The sequence below is a fragment of the Equus asinus genome, chromosome 2, assembly GCF_041296235.1.
Source record: "Equus asinus isolate D_3611 breed Donkey chromosome 2, EquAss-T2T_v2, whole genome shotgun sequence".
NCBI classification, from domain to species: domain Eukaryota; kingdom Metazoa; phylum Chordata; class Mammalia; order Perissodactyla; family Equidae; genus Equus; species Equus asinus.
The window spans coordinates 188,001,024-188,021,169 of NC_091791.1; the positions used below are offsets into that span (position 1 = coordinate 188,001,024).

The 20,146-nt window shown below is 38.2% G+C and overlaps 1 protein-coding gene across 5 annotated transcripts in view; it reads left to right on the forward strand.

Annotated features, from left to right (window-relative positions):
- Window positions 1-20,146, forward strand: part of TOGARAM1 (TOG array regulator of axonemal microtubules 1) — an 83,700-nt gene that overhangs the window by 60,974 nt on the left and 2,580 nt on the right. For 4 of the 5 annotated variants that reach the window (XM_014835685.3, XM_044765550.2, XM_044765552.2 and 1 more), the window contains 5 exons: window positions 35-193; window positions 3,225-3,351; window positions 4,593-4,711; window positions 15,942-16,131; window positions 17,928-18,147. In XM_014835685.3, the coding sequence (XP_014691171.3) occupies window positions 35-193; window positions 3,225-3,351; window positions 4,593-4,711; window positions 15,942-16,131; window positions 17,928-18,147 (815 nt within the window). Of the gene's footprint in view, window positions 1-34; window positions 194-389; window positions 510-3,224; window positions 3,352-4,592; window positions 4,712-15,941; window positions 16,132-17,927; window positions 18,148-20,146 lie in introns of those variants that run through there. The other variant, XM_044765555.2, reaches the window with a different exon arrangement.

Sequence of the window (20,146 nt, forward strand, 5' to 3'; positions counted from 1 at the left end):
CAACTTTGTTTTAATTGACCATGTTTCCTTGTAGCCACTTACACATTGCAGTAAGAAGATGTACAGCCCAGCACTTATCAGATGTGGTGGAATTTATGGAACCAGAGCGTATTTCATCTGGAACAAAGGATATGGCTGACCGTATATTACCAGCTGCTGCTAAATTTGCTCAGGACAGTTCACAAGAAACCAGGTGAATAGCTGCTCATGATATTGGCTGAATCTGTTAGTATAAGGGCTTAAAAGTAGGCAACAAAGGTTAGAGAAGAATGAACATTTCTCTAAATAGACAAGTGGGTTCCTCAGGGATTGGAGCTGGGGGATGGTCTTATGTAACCAACTTTTAAATGATCTTGAGGGAGTGCACAGTGAATTCTCCAAATTTACAGATGATACCACATACTTCTGGGTAGTGAGATGCCATGTCACAGGGATGAACTGCATGAAAACGGCACAAGACTGAGTGGGCAGAAAAGTGGCAGAAGAACTTCATTGTGGGCAAACGTAAGGTAATGCGTTGAGGGGAAAATGAGGTATTTTCCAAGCAGTCAGGTACAATCAAGGAAACAGGTGCACCTGAGAAATACAGGAAGCAAAATGGATAACATGCTATCTCTTGAAACATGAGATATCTGCACTTAGAAAATTCCATGAATTTCTGATTGCTATACTTGAAGCACAATTTTAGGAAGGTTAAGAACAGTCAGAGAAAGATGACAAAATCTTTAGGATGTGGATAGTACAATACCTGCTTTGGTGACAAAAATTTTGGGTATAGTCAGAAGCCTAGGTTCAATTCCTAGACCCATTCACTGTTTACCCTAAAGCAAGTTACTTAACCTGTGTTAGCCTCAGTTGCCTTGTCTGTAAAATTAGGAAGGTTGGACTAGGTGGTTGATAATGTCCCATACAAAGTCCAAAAATTTACGGCAGTTATATATGAAGAAAGATTAAAAGGGGGGAGAGAGGATCCTGAGTTCATAGAGACAAAAGTAAAGAAGGATATCAAATTTTTAACCTTTTAAGACAAAGTGTCCATTACTTTAGGTAACTGGAGTTAATCTTGTGGAAGTCATTATACCAAAAGCTAATATAGAAAGTCAATGTATTTGTTTTCTATTGCTGTGTAACAAATTACCATGAACATAGTGGCTTAAGGCAACCCAGGTTTCCTTTAGCTTACCACTCTTTAGGTTAGAAGTCTGGCATGGCTCAACTGGGGTCTCTGCTTAGGTTCTCCCAAGGCTGAAATCAAAGTGATGGAGTGCCAGGCTCTTGTCTACAGGCGCTGTAGAAGAATCTGCTTCCAGATTCACTCAGGTGGTTGTCCCAGTTCAGTTCCTTGTGGTTATAGGACTGAGGTCCCCATTTCCTTGCTGACTGTCAACCAGGGTCCTCGCTCAGCTCCTTGAGGCCACCCAGATTCCCTCTCATGCAGCCCCCTCCATCTTCAAGCCAGCAAGAGCATGTTGAAGCCCCCTTGTGCATAGAATCCCTCTGACTTCCTCTTCTGCTACCAACCGCAGGAGGCTCTCTGGTTGTAAGGGCTCGTGTGATTGAATTAGGTCCACCCAATAATCTCCCTGTCTAAAAGTCACCTGTACCGTCTAACATAACATAATATAACCCTGGAAGTTGTAGCTCATCATATTCACAAATTGAAGGTTAGAGCAGGACTTCTTTGGGGAACCATTTTAGAAGTTCTGGTGACCACAGTAGCGTTCAAAACGATTTAGGAGAGTTGGATCATAGTAGACTAGTTAGGTGCAAAAAAACATTCGTAGTGGTAAATTTGAGTATGTATGTCTTATCCTTTCTTGATGGCTTAGTAATTGTAGTCTATTTTGTCATTTCTTAGATTCTTATTTGCAGTTTTAAAATCATAAAATGATTACAACTTTTCAGTTTTAATATTTCTCACATTTTGTTCCTTTTGCTTGTTTACTTGTTTGTTTTAGCCATCCCCATATCCTTAGGGCCAATGGTAGACCTACAGTCCTTACCATTCTGGTCTGAAAGTTAGAAGCATCTTTGAAATTATAACTCAAGTAATTTTTATTCTCTGATATTACCTCCCTTTCTGTAATTTTATTGCATTTAAAGGAGTGTGGTTGATACAGATGATCCTGAGATCATGTTAGACCCTTCCCTGCCAAAGGCCTTGCCTTCTCTGGCTCTTCTAGTCCCATATATTCCAAGTTGCAGGCAAAAGTATACTGTAATTTATTTTAAGGCCAAGCCTCCTTGCAGAATAATAATATGGCATTATTATGAGGCACTATAAGACCCCTCTATCCAAAAATATCTCCAATATGCACTTCCATGATATCTGAAGTTTTACCATTAGAATGATATCTTGGCTTAAGCTATTATCCTAAAAGAATTACTTTAAAATTGATATAACATAAAAAACCTAATTTGGAGAGCATTACACATTCATTAATGTATCAACCAAGATTTCTCAACTAACTTTGGGTGTGTTTTAGGTAGCAGAGAATAGGTTTTTGAAGAATTGGAAGCCAGGTAAGTTTTGGCAGGGAAAGAAGAGAGAGAGGGTCAGAAATATGGAACCTTGGGGCCGGCCTGGTGGCACAGCGGTTAAGTGCTCACATTCCCCTTTGGTGGCCCGGAGTTCGCTGGTTCAGATCCCTGGTGCAGACATGGCACGGCTTGGCAAGCCATGCTGTGGTAGGTGTCCCACATATAAAGTGGAGGAAGATGGGCACGGATGTTAGCTCAGGGCCAGTCTTCCTCAGCAAAAAGAGGAGGATTGGCAGCAGATGTTAGCTCAGGGCTAATCTTCCTGAAAAAAAAAAAAAAGAAACACAGAACCCGGGAAAGGTTGACTCAAGCCAGAGCATCTGGCCAGCGGGTGAGCTGCAGAGGGTCCCTGGGCAAGAGCGCAGAACGAAGACAGATTCACAGTTCTGCCAAGTGCCAGCCTCAGTACAGACCCGAGAGTGCCTGGAAAATAGAATCAAAGCTTCAGCTCTCCATCTGACACAAAGCTGAAAGATTTGAAGCTACAGTGTTTTGTGAAGGTAGGCGGCAGGAGAGTGCTCTGCGCCAGCCAGTTAGTGTCACTGCGTTTCAGTGGCTTACTTGGGATAGGGATGGTAATCTTGATGCTGACAGGTTTCTTCCTGCTGAAAACTGCATCTGAGGACAGAAACTGAGCTTGTGAAGATAGGTAAAATACTTACATATTTCTCAAATATCCGTAGGTATTATGGTCGAAAGATGCTTTTCCTCATGATGTATCATCCTAACTTTGATAAAATGCTTGAAAAGTATGTCCCATCTAAAGATTTGCCATATATTAAGGAATCTGTTAAAAGCTTACGGCAAAAGGTATGTGGAAAAAGTTTGTTTTATAAACAACTTTAAAAGCAAAGTTCATTTGCCCAGGAAAGTAAAGGATAGAAATAATTACTTCTTCAATTATTTCTCTGTTAAGCACTCAGAATTTATCTACAGTAGCATTTCGACAACTACAGGACTAAGTAGACATTCATGGTGTGAGTAAGTGTTTCCTGAGCAGAAGCTTGGTATTTGGTGGAATGTCGTGTGACTCGTTAGAGTTACGAGGCTGGGGTTTGAGTCATGTCTCTGAGAATTGGCAACTCTATAATTTTATCACATCATTTCATTTCTTTAACTGGATTTTTTATTTTTATAGGATGAGAATAGTGATGTTTATCATGGTTGGTCCCTGCTTTATTTGCCTTCTATGTTCCATGATCAGAGCTCCTACCACACTGCAGAGCATTGACAGGGAGCTCCTCGAGAGGTGGCCCCATGTCTTATTTATCCTGGAAAATGAGGGGATTCAGAAATGTCTGTGAAATGAGTAACTGAGGGAATATCAAGTGAAATAAAATATGAAAAAAGTCTTATAAAAAAGTAATCCATTTACATATTATTTTTTACAAATATGTTTAATAATGTGGAATTTTTCTATGGTAATTTATGTTATTCCTCTCTGATAACCTTGGACAGAGGATTCATTTTGAAGGGATAATATGTCGGATTATGGTAGTACACATTTTAGAGCATTTTTTTCTGCCTATTGATCTTAAAGATTTCAGCTTAATTCATATAGTACTTATTAAAACAACTATGCCAACAAATTATCTTATTAAAATGAGGCAGATCATATTTGTGAGGCATTTCAAGTACAAGTATCAGGGAAAAAAAAGAGTTTTAAATAGTTCTTATCATGATATTTATTCTCACACTGGTGTTGCATAGGAATTCGTTGTTTATGTAATGCGTCCATATTTTCTATATAGGTTTTAAGCTTTAAGAAGAGAAGTTCTAAATTATAACATATTAGTCTTTAAAGTTTTTAAGTTTTACCAAGCAAATATCATTTCTCATTAGTTGGTCACATATATTGTCAATTTACTACTAATTACAGGGTATTTTATGTATCTGATACCCTTTAAAACATAAGCATAGCACATTATTAAAATGCTTTTAATCATGAAAGAGATCGATAATAGCTGCTGTGAAAATTACTGTGTAGGAGTTATTTTACTCCACTGGTTGTAGGACTTTCATTACCCTGCCTTTTTTATATTTACTTACAGGGTTTGGGAGAGATGCCACTAGACACTCCTTCAGCGAAGGGAAGACGGTCTCATACTGGCAGTGTTGGAAATACAAGGTCATCACCGGTTTCTAGAGATGCTTTCAATTCAGCTGAAAGGTGGGATCATCTGACAGTCCACATCATTAGAGAAGCCGCTCCCTAGTAACATAGTCTCATTTGGATATTTTCATGAACTATTTGTGTTTGTTTAAATTTAATGGAGTTTAAAAGTTGATAAGGACTTAGAAAAGTATGAGGTAATTAGATTTAATAAAGCAATTATATATTTACAGCAACATGCTTTTATATGCACTAAACATTAGTAAAATTTTAGTGTTACTGAACTTGTCAATATTAGGCCCATGTTGGAGAACTCTAATTTTTGTTTTGTTTTTGATTTAAAACCTGTACCTTTTTCCCTTCACTATAAAAGTAATATGTAATTATGGTTAAAGTAAAAAATGACTACAAACATTAAAAGAAGAATTTAAACAATCACCTATAATACCACAAACCAGAAGAAAATTATGCTTAAAATTTTTATAAATTGAATTGTATATGCAATTGTATAACTGTTTAAACTATTTAACAGCATTTAACAAGAACAATTAATAAATTGATTATGTAATTTAAAAAATCTTTCAAAAGTAGTATTATCTCTCTAGTATATTTTTAAATGTATTTTAAACATTGTTTTTAAAACTATATGAGTAGATACATAAGTATCTTTTATATTTTCTGCATTTGTATATGTTTAAAAATATTTTGTAAACTAAAACAATACATTTTATTTATTATTTATTTGTTTTTGGTCAGGAAGATTCGTCCTGAACTAACATTTGTGCCCATCTTCCTCTGTTTTGTATGTGAGATGCCGCCACAGCATGGCTTGATGAGTGATGTGTAGGTCTGCACCTGGGATCCGAACCCACAAATCCTGGGCGCCCAAAGTAGAGAATGCAGATGTAACCGCTACGCCATGAAACAGTAAATTTTTTAAAAAATAAAAATCCATATGAAAATATCTGCTTTGGGACCTTGCTGTTTAGAGTACAGTCCACAGAACAGGCACATTGGCATCACCTGGGAGCTTATTAGCAGGGCAAATCCTGTCCTCCCTCCACGACTGTTGAATGAGAATCTGCCGTTTTTCCACATAAAGATATTGTCACAGGGGCCGGCCCTGTGGTCGAGTGGTTAAGTTTGCACACTCCGCTACGGTCACCCAGGGTTTCACTGGTTTGGATCCTCAGTGCTGACCTAGCACCATTCATCGAGCCATGCTGAGGCAGTGTCCCACATAGCAGAGTCAGAAGGACCTACAGCTAGAATATGCAACTATGTACTGGGTGGCTTTGGGGAGAAGAAGAAGAAGAAAAAGAAAAAAGTTTGGCAGCAGATGTTAGCTCAGCTGCCAATCTTTAAAAAAAGGAAAGATAATATCACATAAGGCCCTGGATCAGATATTTTGGTCAAAAACCACTTTTACACCCAACCCAAAGAAATGCTTTTTTAACATTTAGAGTATACTGTGTGCCAGGCCTTTTCTAACCAGTTACTTATTTTGTAGATATCTCTCAGTTTGGGTTTCTCTGGTGTTTTCTCACAGTTAGATTGAGGTTCTGCACTTTTGATGAGAAGACCGCACAAGTGAGACTGTGCCCTTCTCGGTCGTCATTTCATGAGGTGCATGGTGTTATTGTGTCTTATTACTGGTAATAGTAACCTTGATCACCTAGGTTAAGGTGGTTTCTCTGCTGCAAAATTATTATTTTTCCATTTGTAAGTAATCGATATCTTGGATACTTTGAGACTTTACAAGTATCCTGTTTGTCATCATATATCTGCCCACTAATTTTAGCAACTATTAATAGATCTTGCCTATGGCAGTTGTGTTTTTTTGTCTAATGATGATCTTTTATTTCCCTTATTCCTTCTACTTTTGTTAGTTGAATTTTTCTGTAAAGAAAACTACCACTTTTCCTCCATGTATTTATTTATTCAAATATTTGTATTACTGTGGACTAATGGATTTTTATTTTATTCTGTGGGTTATAGTCCAATACTATCGTTATTCACTTCTCCGTATTGTTCCAGCTCTAGGAGCTCCCTCAGGTTGGCTGCTGTGCTTACAAACATTTCCTTACTTTCTCACACCACATGATTCTCCAGGATCGTCATGTATTTTATTTCCTCTTTTCTAATCTGTATGTTTTTATTTTCTTTTCCTTGCCTTATTGCACTGAGTAGAACATTGAATACAGGGTTGAATAAAAGTGGTAAGAACACGGGGGCTGGCCCAGTGACACATTGGTTAAGTTCTCGAATTCCACTTCAGTGGCCTGGGGTTCGCATGTTCAGATCCTGGGCACAGACCTACACACTGCTCATCAAGCTGTGCTGTGGTGGCATCCCACATAGAAAATAGAGGAAGATTGGCACAGATGTTAGCTCAGGGCCAATCTTCCTCAAGCAAAAATAAGGAGGATTGGCGATAGGTGTTAGCTCAGGGCTAGTCTTCCTCACCAAAAAGAAAAAAGAAAAAAATTGTTGGGTGTATAAAAGTGGTAAGAACAGACATCTTTTTTTTTTCTTTTTTTAACTTTTTTTTAAAATTATTTTTATTTTTCCTTTTTCTCCCCAAAGTCCCCTGGTACATAGTTGTATATTTTTGTTTGTTTTTTGAAGAAGAAGAAGAAAGTTAACCCTGAGCTAACATCGACTGCCAATCCTCTTCTTTTTGCTGAGGAAGACTGGCCCTGAGCTAACATCCATGCCCATCTTTCTCCACTTTATATGTGGGACGCCTACCACACCATGGCTTGCCAAGCAGTGCCATGTCCACATCTGGGATCTGAACCAGCAAGCCCCGGGCCCCAAAGCGGAATGTGTGTACTTAACCGCTGTGCAACCAGGCCAACCCCAAGAACAGACATCTTTACCTTATTCCTAATCTTAGGGGCAACACATTCAGTATTTCATGAGTAAGTATGGTGTTAGCTAGAGATTCATAGAGGCCCTTTATCAGATTGGTGAAGTTCCCTTCTCATCCTAGTTTGACTTTTTATCGTGAATGGGTGTTGAGTTTTGTTAAATGCTTTTTCAGTGTCTACTAAGATAATCCCATTTTTCCTTTATTGTATTAATATGGTGAATTACAGTCATTGACTTTCGAATGATAAAAAAGGTAACTTGTGTTCCTTGGATTAGTCCCACTTGATCTTGATGTGCTGTATTTCTCATATATCACTGGGGTTGATTTGCTAAAATGAGTTGGGTATTTTTGTGTCTATATTCATGAGGTCTGCAGTTTTCTTGTCTTAGAACGTCTTTGGTTTGGGTATTGGAATAATGCTGGGTAATACCCTTAGGGTTTCTTCTTTCATACAGGGGCTATTAAGAAGTGTGTGTAGGGGCGGGCCCTGTGGCTGAGTGGTTAAGTTCATGTGCTCCACTTTGGCGGCCCAGGGTTTCACTGGTTTGGATCCTGGGTGCGGACATGGCACCACTCATCAAGCCATGCTGAGGCAGCCTCCCACATGCCACAACTAGAAGGACCCACAACTAAAATATACAACTATGTACTGGGGGCATTTGGGGAGAAAAAAAAAGATTGGCAAAAGTTGTCAGCTCAGGTGCCAATCTTTAAAAAAGAAAAAAAAAGAAGTGTGTTTAATTTTCAAATACTTGGAGATTTTCCAAATATCTTTTTGTTAATGACAGATTTCAAATTTAGTTCTGTTGTGTCATTGATTTTGCTCCATATGATTTCAGTTCTTTTAAATTTATTGTTTTATGGTCCAGCATGTATTCTGTTAGTGAATATTTTTTATAACTACTTGAAAGAATGTGTATACTACTCTTGTTGAGTGTAGTGTTCTATAAAATGTCAGTTGAGGTGGCATTCTTTTTTTTTTTTTCCTGCTTTTTCTCCCAAAATCCCCCCAGTAACCTAGATGTATATATATATTTTTGTTAGTTGTGGGTCCTTCTAGTTGTGGGTATGGGACGCCACCTCAACATGGCCTAATGAGTGGTGCCATGTCTGTGCCCAAGATCTGAACCGGCAAAACCCTGGGCCGCCAAAGCGGAGCACGCGAACTTAACCACTTGGCCATGGAGCCAACCCCAAGTTGACATTCTTCAGTTCAATTCTTCTTACTGATTTTCTGTCTACTTGTTCTATCACTTGCTGAGATAGGAATATTAATATCTCTAACTATATTTGTGGATTGCTGAGTTAGGAATATTAATATCTCTGTATTTGTGGATGTGTACTTTCAGTTCTGTCACCTTTTCTTCATGTATTTTGATGCAGTGTGATTAAGTTCAGATATATTTATGATAGTTGTGACTTTTTGATGACTAGACCTTTTTATCATTATGAAGTATCACTCTCTGTGTTTAGTAATATTCCTTTTCCTGAAGTCTACTTTGTCTAACATTAATCATTTTATTATAATAGTGTTTGCATGGTATGCCTTTTTTTTCTATAACAGTATTATAGAAGTATAATTCATATACCATATAATTCACTTATTTAAGGCAGAAATTCAGTGGTTTTTAGTATATTCTCTGAGTTGCACAACCATCATCACAGTCAATTTTAGAACATTTTCATCAACTCAAAAAGAAATCCCATACTCATTTGCAGTCACTACTCATTTCCCCACAGCCCTCCCATTCCCAGCCCTGGGCAGTTTGCTTTCTGTTTCTATGGATTGCATATTCTGGAATCGTATGATATGTGATCTTTTGTGACTGACTTCTTAGACTTGGCTTTATGTTTTTTAAGATTCATCCAAGTTGTAGCATGTATCAATACCTCATTCCTTTTTATAGCTAAATTATATTCAGTGGTATGGATATAGTACATTTTGCTTATCCATTCATCAGTTGATGGATATTTGGGTTTTGTTGTGGACATACATTTTCAGTTCTCTTGGGTGTATGGGACTGGAATTGCTGGGTCATAGGATAACTCTACGTTTAAGCTTTTGAAGAACTACCAGACTGTTTTCCAGAGTGGCACCATTTTACAATCCCACCAGCAGTATAAGATGGTTCCCGTTTTTCCACATCCTCATCAACACTTGTTATCACTGAAGTGGGTGTAGACTGCTATCTCATTTGACAAAGAGTCTGTCTTTGACCAAACCTCAGACAAGCTCGTCTGCGTCCTCTTTTGCCCTAGGCCTCCTTCTTGGGCCGGCCTACGCCAGTCTTAGCAAGGAATCTGCTGAGTCATGCCCTCCCTCTCCTGTGATATCTCATCACCCTTATATCTGATCAGGCGCCTCACCCTCCACCTTTGATGGATAAGTACCTGGCCTGCCTTTGGCAAGAATCCTGTTAGACCAGTTTAACAAGAAACCCCTCACCCTTGATGCCTCCTCTTAGGAATTTCCCATCCACTGACCCCCTCACCTGCTGTCTGTGCTGTATTCAGAGTTGAACACACTGTCTCCCCTGTTGCGGTGGGCATGACCCCCATTGCAATAGTCTCGAATAAAGTCGTCTTTATCACTTTACAAATGTCAGAATAATTTCTCTCTACCACATTATGGTTTTGACTTGCATTTCCAGTATGTCTTTTTAAAGTGTGTTTTTTGTAAACCGTAAATGATTGTTTTGCTTTTCTATGCAATCTAACAATCTCTGCCTTTTAATTGGGGTATTCCACCATTTATCTTTGATGTACTTATTCATATGGTTTGCTTTAAGCCTGTCATCTTGATACTACTTTTTAATCTGTCCTGTATTTTCTGTTTCTTTTTTCCTCTTTTCCTGCCTTCTTTTGAATTGATTGAGGTGTGTTTGTGTTTGTGTGTGTGTGTGTGTGTGTGTGTTTATTTTTGTATTCCATTTATCTCCTCATTCTTTTTTTTTAGTGGCTGATGTAGGCTATGGATTATACATACTTTATAATATTCATCTTTATCTTCTCATAGTATATTTTCAAATAATGTTAGAGCATTTTAGGTATAATGTAAAATCATTAATTAGGGGGCCGGCCCCATGGCCGAGTGGTTGGGTTTGTGTACTCTGCTTCAGCGGCCCAGGGTTTTGCCAGTTGGGATCCTGGGCACAAACATGCCAACACTCATCAAGCCATGCTGAGGTGGCATCCCACTGGGACGACCAGAAGGACCTACAATTAGAATATACAACTATGTACTGGGGGGCTTTGGGTAGGAGGAGAAGAAAAAAAAAGATTGGCAACAGATGTTAATTCAGGTGCCAATTTTTAAAAGAAAAGAAAAAATTTAAAATCCTAAATTACAACAATATACTTTCATTCTTCCCCTTTCATCTTATATGCTATTTTTGTCATGCATTTTACTCCTACCTATATTATAATACCCACAATACATTATTGTTAATTTGCTTTAAATAGTCAATATCAAATAGTATTGTATAAGTAGCATTGCCACGAACTATGTTCATGTCCCCCCAATTTTAGTGAGATATAGTTGACATATGACATTGTGTTGGTCTAAAGTGTACAACATAATGATTTGATATATGTATATGTTATGAAAGGAGTACCGTAAGTTGAGTTAACATCCATCATTTCACATAGTTACAGATTTTTTTCTTGTAATGAGAACTTTTAAGATCTACTCTTTTAGCAATTTTCAAATATTCTGTACACTATTGTTAACTATAATACATTACATCCCCAGAGCTTATAGCTGGAAATTTGTACCTTTTGACAACTTTCATCCATTTTGCTCACACCCCCCCCCCCAACACTCCGCCACCTCTGGCAGTCACCAATCTGTTTTCTGTATCTATGAGTTTGCTTTTTTAAAATTCCAAATATAAGTGAGATCAAACTGTATTTGCCTTTCCCTGTCTGGCTTATTTCACTCAGCATAATGCCCTCAAGGCCCATCCATGTTGTTGCAAATGGCAGATTTTCCTTCTTTTTTATGACTGAATAATATTCCTTTGTGTATGTATACCACATCTTCTTTATCCATTCTTCTGCTGGTGGACACTTAGGTTGTTTCCATGTCTTGGCTATTATAAATAATGCTGCAGTGAACATGGAGGTACACATATTTTTTCAAGATAGTGATTTCATTTCCTTCTGTTATCAACCAGAAGTGGAATTGCTGGATCATATGGCAGTTCTGTTTTTAATTTTTTGAGGAAACTCCATACTGTTTTCTATAGTGGCTGCACCAGTTTACGTTCCTACCAGCAGTGCACAAGGGTTCCCTTTTCTCTACATCTTCATCAACACTTGTTATTTTGTTGTCTTTCCAATAATACCAATTCTAACAAATGTAAGGTAATATCTGTTTGTGATTTTGATTTGCATTTCTGTGATGATTAGCGATATTGAGTACCTTTTCATGTACCTGTTGGCCATTTGTATATCTTCTTTGGAAAAATGTCTATTCCATTCCTCTTCCATTTTTTAATCAGATTGGGTTTTTTTGCTATTGAATTGTATGAGTTCTTTATATATTTTGTGTGTTAAGCTCTTATTTTGTGTTGTGTTTGCTGAGGAAGATTCGCCCTGAGCTAATATCAACTGCCAATCTTCCTCTTTTTTTTTTGTACATGAGCCTCCACCACAGCTTGGCCACTGACAGAGGAGTGGCATAGGTCTATGCCTGGAACTGAACCCAGGTTGCCGACGTGGAGCACACTGATCTTAACCACTAGGCCACCCAGGGCTGGCCCAGATATTTGATTTGCAAATATTTTCTCCATTTCTGTAGGTTGCCTTTTCATTTTGTCATGCAAAAGCTTTTTAGTTTGCTGTAGTCCCACTTGTTTACTTTTGCTTTCTTTGCCTTTGCTTTTGTTGTCAAATCAAAAAAGTGAAAAAATGTCAAGGAGCTTACCCCGTATGTTTTCTTCTAGGAGTTTTATGATTTCATGTCTTAGATTCAAGTGTTTAATCCATTTTGAGTTGATTTTTGTGTATGGTGTAAGATAGGGGTACAGTTTCACTCTTTCGCATGTGGCTGTTTGGTTTTCCCAGCACCATTTATTGAAGAGACTATGCTTTACCCATTCTATATTCTTGGCTCCTTTGCCAAAAACTAATTGACCATATATGCATGGGTTTATTTCTGGGCTCTCTATTCTGTTTCATTGATCTTTATATCTGTTTTTATACTAGTACCGTACTGTCTTGATTACTATAGATTTGTAATATAGTTTGAAACCAGGAAGTATGATGCCTCCAGCTTTGTTCCTCTTTCTCAGGATGGCTTTGGCTATTCCACATCTTTTGTGGTTCCATACAAATTTTAAGATTGTTTGTTCTATATCTGTGAAAAATGCCATTGGGATTTTGATAGAGATTGCATTGAATCTCTAGATTCAATTGTAGATCACTTTGGGTAATAAGGACGTTTTAACAATTATTAATTCTTCCAATCCATGAACATGAAATATCTTCCATTTATTTGTGTCATCGTCAGTTTCTTTTGTCAATGTCTTACAGTTTTCAGGGTAGAGATCCTTCACCTCCTTGGTTAAATTTATTCCTCAGTATTTTATTCTTTTCGATGCTTGTATAAATGAGATTGTCTTCTTCATTTCTTTTCAGATAATTCATTGGTAATTTATAGAAATGTAACTGATTTGTTTGTTTGTTTGCTTGTTTTTGGTGAGGAAGATTGGCCCTGAGCTAGTATCTGTGCCAGTCTTCCAATATTTTATATATAGGACACCAGCACAGCATGGCTTGATGAGCAGCATTTGATGAGCCCAGCAAACCCTGGGCTGCCAAAGCAGAGCGTGTGAACCCAATCACTCTGCCACCGGGCTGGCCCGATTTTTGTATATTGATTTTGTATCCTGCAACTTTAGTGGATCTGTTGGTTAGTTCCAACAGTTTTTCGGGGGAGTCTTTAGGATTTGTTATGTATAATATATCAACTGCAGAAAGAGACAGCTTTACTTCTTTCTTTCCAATTTGGATGCCTTTTATTTATTTCTCTCACCTAATTGCTCTGGCTAGGACTTCTAGTGCTATGCTTAGTGAGAGTGACAAGAGTGGGCATTCTTGTCTTGTTCCTGATCTTACAGGAAAAACTTTCAGCTTTTTACCGAGTATGATGTTAGCTGTGGGCTTGTCATACATGGTCTTTATTATGTTGAGGTACATTCCCTCTATATCTAGTTTGTTGAGTGTTTTTATCATGAATGGATGTTAAACTTTGTCAAGTGCTTTTTCTGCATTTACTGAGATGAATATGTTGTTGAATTTGGTTTGCTAATATTTTGTTGAGAATTTTTGCATCTATGTTCTATGATCTTTTTTTTTTCCAAGGAAGGTTAGCCCTGAGCTAACATCTGCCGATCCTCCTCTTTTATCTGAGGAAGACTGGCCCTGAGCTAACATCCGTGCCCATCTTCCTCTACTTTATATGTGGGACGCCTACCACAGTATGGCTTTTGCCAAACGGTGCCATGTCCTCACCCGGGATCTGAACTGGCGAAGCCTGGGCTGCTGAAGCCAAACGCATGCACTTAACTGCTGTGCCACCAGGCCAGCCCCTCTATGATCATTTTTAATGTCTTCTCTTTTTTATACATTTTATTAATGTTCATATACCTAGTGAGTCCCTCCATTTGACTATTACTTTATCTTTACCCTTTAAGGTATCTTAAGTGTTATCTTACTATCAAATCCATCCTGTTTTGAAAAACAAACAAGCCATCTTTAAAGACAGGTTTCAGTAATTAGATGGTTTGTTGAGGTATTCTATTTTACTCTTTTTTCATTTATTCACCTTTTTTGTATTGTATGGTCCTTAGTTTAAATATAAATTTAATTCTATTTCTCATTGTATATAATTAATCATTTCACAAATAACCTCAGATTAATATATTTAAATAAATTAAAAATAATGGATAAGGGCCACCCGGTGGCGCAGTGGTTAACTTCGCATGTTCCGCTTTGGCGGCCTGGGGTTTGCCAGTTTGGATCCCGGACGTGGACCCATGCACCGTGTGTCAAGCCATGCTGTCACAGGCGTCCCACATATAAAGTAGAGGAAGATGGGCACGGATGTTAGCTCAGGGCCAGTCTTCCTCAGAAAAAAGAGGAGGATTGGCAGATGTTAGGTCAGGGCTAATCTTCCTCAAAAAAAAAAAAGACAAAAGGAAAAATAATGGATGAATACATGTAGGATCTGCATTTTAGATCACCATCCTGTGTCCACTTTCAGGATAATTCTGAGTCATTCATTCATCACTGCTCTTAAGGCAACTTTAGCACTGATTTTAATACTGCTGGGGCCAGTCTGGTGGTGCAGTGGTTAAGTTTGCATGTTCTGCTTCTCGGCAGCCCGGGGTTCACGGGTTCAGATCCTGAGAGTGGACATGGCACCACTTGGCATGCCATGCTGTGGTAGGCGTCCCATATACAAAGTAGAGGAAGATGGGCACAGATGTTAGCTCAGGGCTAATCTTCCTCAAAAAAAAAAAAAGTACTGCTGGTCAGAGAAATAGTGGTAACTGGCAGTTGTTACCATCGTCTTTGGGACCTGTCAATTTGCGTGACTCCAGTTTTAAAGGGATCATCATCTGTCACATTGAGTCACCCTTTACAGCAATGAAAAACATTATGCTTCTAATACTGAGTCACTGAAATAGTAAATCCTGCTGGTCTCAAGATTCTAGTTTTCCCATGCGTGTTCTTATGGCTATTTTGCAAAGTATTAACATAGCAGGTCTAAGACTGCTGTATTTGGAAAGGCCTGCTTACAGGGTTAGCTCTTGGCTGGCCTCTGGGTACTAGAACTTCAGGAGGATTCTCACCATTCCCTAACTGATCAGAGTGGTTGACTGTGCTTGAATTATTTGAGCAAACAATATGGTTTATGCTGAAGACCTGCTTTCCTTGTGGGAGTCTGGAGTTTTGGTATGTACTAGGCAGAGGACCAACCATGACCAACCCCCAATAAAAAGCCTGAGCACTGAGCCTCTAATCAGCTTTGTTGGTAGACAGCATTTCACATGTGTTGTCACAATTTGTTGCTGGAGGAATTACGTTTGTCCTGCGTGACTCCACGGGGAAAGGAGCTTGGAATCTTACCTCAGGTTTTCCTCCAGACTTTGACCCGTGCGCCTTTTCCCTTTACTGATCTTGCCTTGTATCCTTCTGCCGTAAGGAATCTTAGCCATAAGTAAAACTACCAGCTGAACCCTGAGTCCTCCTAGCAAACCCAGGGGAGATCTCGGGGACACCCCAACACAGGTATTGTGGCTATGGGTTAGATCGTTTTGTGAATTTTTGAAAAGTGAATATATAATGAGAATTATTTATTACATTTGTGTTTTTAAAATTAAATTTACCTTTCTTTCACTTTAGAGAGGTAACTGAAATTCGTGAAGTCAACAGAAAATCAGTTCCCCGCAATTCCCTAGAAAGTGCTGAGTACATTAAAGTCATAACAGGTTTATTAAATGCGAAAGACTTCCGCGATCGAATTAGTGGGATTAAGCAGCTTTTATCTGATGCTGAAAGCAATCCAGATCTTGTTATTGGAAACATTGTGAAGGTGAGAACCTGTCAACATTAATTTTCACTTTTAAACTGTGGCTAGGAAACTTCATTAGTGTAAAAAATTGCCCTAAATCTTAGTACTTTATACTGTTAAAGTATTAAAATAAACTTCGTGAAAATACTAGATTGCTTAGGTTTTGCTATGTTAAAAACATTCTAGAGCAACTCAAAGTAATTGGAAAGACGTAAGTAAGAAAATAGCCACTTGTCTGAATCCTCCCAGTAGATGGTAACTCCTCGAAAGCTCTGAGCTTTCAAGAGACTTGATATTACTTAAGAATAGATATTAAAATTTTTCATATGTAGGTTCAAAATCTGTGTATGCTAATTTCTATACCTACCTTTAGGAAAGCAACCAGCAATAAAGAGGGAGATAGTAATAAATGTTAGTGGTACCCAAGCATAGATTATTTATGCTTCATCAAAGTTTAGTTCAGTTAATTCCGTTAGTAATCTGTTAATTAAATTCCGTTTTAAATTCGTGTTATGTGCTTGGCAGACATTCCACAGCTACTCTTTTAATTCCGGTGGTGTTGCCTCTTAATTTTCAGAAGAAAAGTACCACATTACCGTGTCATGGGAATCAGAGGGTTACATTTTCTATCTGTTGAGTCAAAGTAAATCTCTTAGGAAGAGTATTTTTAACATGAAAAATTTTATTTGTGTATATTAACTTATAGTTTTTATATTTAATATATAACTAATATATTAACTATTACTATATAATTAGTAACTATAAATATTAGCTATAACTGTTACCACCCAAGGTGGGGTCGTCTGCCTGCCACAAGACATGCCAGTAGTCGAGAGGCAAGGTGGTAGGAGAGAAAGTGTTTTACTACAGCTTGCTAGCAACGGGGAGAGATGGCTGGCTAATGTCCAAAAGAACCATCTTACAGAACAAAGACTACAGGCCAGTTATATAGGGGCTGGTCTCCAGGTGGGGGAGGTATCTGGTCTCTGGGTGGAGCAGACGTCTGGTCTTAGTTCCTGATAATCTTTTGTTTTACTGCATATGCAAAGACCAGAGCAACACCCTATACCCTGATTTAGTTTAAAGATATTACGAATCAGAGGTCATTCAAAGTTATAATATGGTCTCTTTTCTACAATACGGCATCCCTGTGTCCACCTTGTGCTGAGCCAGTATCATTACTGTTAACTAATAGTTATTAGTTAGTAATCTCAGCCTCCCAGCATAGCTCTTCGCTCACCTGATGTGACTGAAGAATGGCCTAACGTTCACTTTATGCATCTTCAATTTATGAAAGTTAAGAATTCTGAAGAGCAGGGAATAATTGTTAATGTAATCAGGACTCTGAAGTTGCATCTGAAATTCTCACGAGAAGCCTAAACTGAAACTAGGTCAAATATCTGCAGTAAAACATTCTGTTAGGAATAGAGGTAAAAATAGAAACTTTTCTTAAGTTCTTAGAGTTAGCTAAACTAACCTGCACCTTCCGTAAGAGCATTTTTATTGCCTTTACAGTCAGTCAGTCATCTGCCTGCTGCGCCAAGTTTCTCAACCTTAATTTATTAGAATGTCTTTTTGGGTGATTTTTTGAAGCCTCCTCTTTTTGATCTAAGAAGATTTGACACTTAGATTTAGGATCCAAATTTTTATAAAGTTCCTGTTATATAAGTTCAAGTTAAATGTGATGTTATGTGTGTATGTTTTTAAGCAGTATATTTCTCCTTTAGTGGGTAAATACTATGAAATGTCAAAAGGAGTTTAACTGTAATAGCTATAAATATTATTTCACTTTAAATAATTTACCAATTTACTTTCAGATCTTTGATGCTTTTAAATCTCGGCTTCATGATTCCAATAGTAAAGTAAATCTGGTGGCTCTAGAAACAATGCACAAAATGATTCCTTTGCTTAGAGACAACTTATCTCCTATAATCAACATGCTAATTCCAGCAATAGTAGATAACAATCTGAATTCCAAGAATCCGGGCATCTACGCTGCTGCCACAAATGTTGTGCAGGCACTGAGTCAGCATGTAGGTAAGAAATCTCACTTTGGCACTCAAATTATTTTGACTTTACTTTCATACTTTCTGATTCTGCATGTTATTTATAATGCTGAAATCCTAGCTATTCAATTTTTGTCAGTTAATGTTGTGATAAAATTTTTTCTTTTCTCACTATTTTTAATTATTTTTAGTGCTTATATAGTGTCCCATTAAATTGACTTTCTCTTCCCTTATCTTTGACGTTTTAATTTTTTTTCCTACCTCAGCCTCACATCTGATACAAAATTAACTCAAAATGGATCATAGATTTAAATGTAAAACTTTTAGAAGATAACACATGAGAAAATCCTGAGGACACGTAGGACTTGGTGAAGAGTTATTAGCATGACAGTAAAAGCATGATGCATAAAAGTCGATAAATTGGACTTCATCAAAATTAAAAACATTTGCCCTGCAAAAGACCCTATTAAGTGGATAAAGAGGCAAACTGCAGATTGGGAGAAAATATTTGCAAACCACATATCTGACAAAGAACTCATATCTAGAATATATAAAGAACTCTCAGAGCTCAACATTTAAAAAAAAATCCAATTAGAAAATGGGGGCCGGCCCCATGGCCAAGTGGTTAAGTTTGTGCGCTCCGCTTCGGCGGCCCAGGGTTTTGCCAGTTCGAATCCTGGGCACGGACATGGCACTACTCATCAAGCCATGCTCAGGCGGCATCCCACATGCCACAACTGGAAGGACCCACAACTAAAAATACACAACTGTGTACCAGGGGGCTTTGGGGAGAAAAGGGAAAAATAAAAAAATTCTTTAAAAAAAAGAAAAGAAAATGGGCAAAGACATAAAGAAAGATTTCACCAAAGAGGATATAGTACACTATGGGTGGCTAATAAACACATGGAAAGATGTTCAGCATCACTAGTCATTAGGAAAATACAAATGCAAATTAAGACCACGATCACTACACAAGTGTGTTAGCCTTTTCAGGCTGTTGTAACAAACTGCCGCGGACTAGCTGGCTTAAAAACAACAGTCGCTTCCTTCTCACAGCTCTGGAGGCCGGTCAGTCCAAGACCAAGGAGCCAGCAGACTCGCTGTCTGGTGAGGGCCTGCTTCCTGGTTCGAAGATGGCCCTCTTCTGGTTGTGTCCTCACACGGGGGAAGGGGCAAAGGAGCTCTCTGAGCCTCTTTTATGAGGGCACTAATCCCATTCATGAGGGCTCCAGCCTCATGACCTAATCACCTCCCAAAGGCCTCATCTCTAAATACAGTCACATTGGGGATTGGGTTTCAACATATGAATTTTGGGAAGACACATTCAGTCTATGGCAAGTAGTAGAACAGCTAAAATTAAAAATAGTGACAACACCGAATGCTAGCAAGGTTGCACAGAAACTGAATGTCTAATACGTTGCTGGTGAGAATGTAATTTGTTATAACATGTAACACATAAAATGGTATAGCCACTGTAGAAGATAGTTTGGCAGTTTCTTAAAAAACTGAACATGCATTTACATGTAACAAATCAGCTGCATTCCTAGGCATTTATCCCAGAGAAGTGAAAACTTATATCCATGAAAAGACCTGTACATGATTGTTCATAGCAGCTTTATTTGTGATAGCCAAAAGCTGCATACAACCTAGGTGTAATTCAGTGGGTTAATGGTGGAAAAAACTGTGATACATCCATACCATAGAATACTACTTAGCAATAGGGGGCTGGCCTGATGGCCTAGTGGTTAAGTTTGGCATGCTTCTCTTCGGCGGCCCAGGTTCAGTTCCTGGGCGTGGACCTACACCACTCGTTGGCAGCCATGCTATGGCAGCAACTCAAACAAAATAGAGGAAGACTGGCACAGGTGTTAGCTTAGAGTGAATCTTTCTCAACAGGAAAAAAAAAATTAAAAAGAAAAAGAATACTACTTAGCAATGAAAAGGAATGAGCAATTGATGCATGCAACAATTTGGATGGATCTCAGGGTCATTATGCTGAATGAAAAAGCCAGTCCCCAAAGGTTACATGC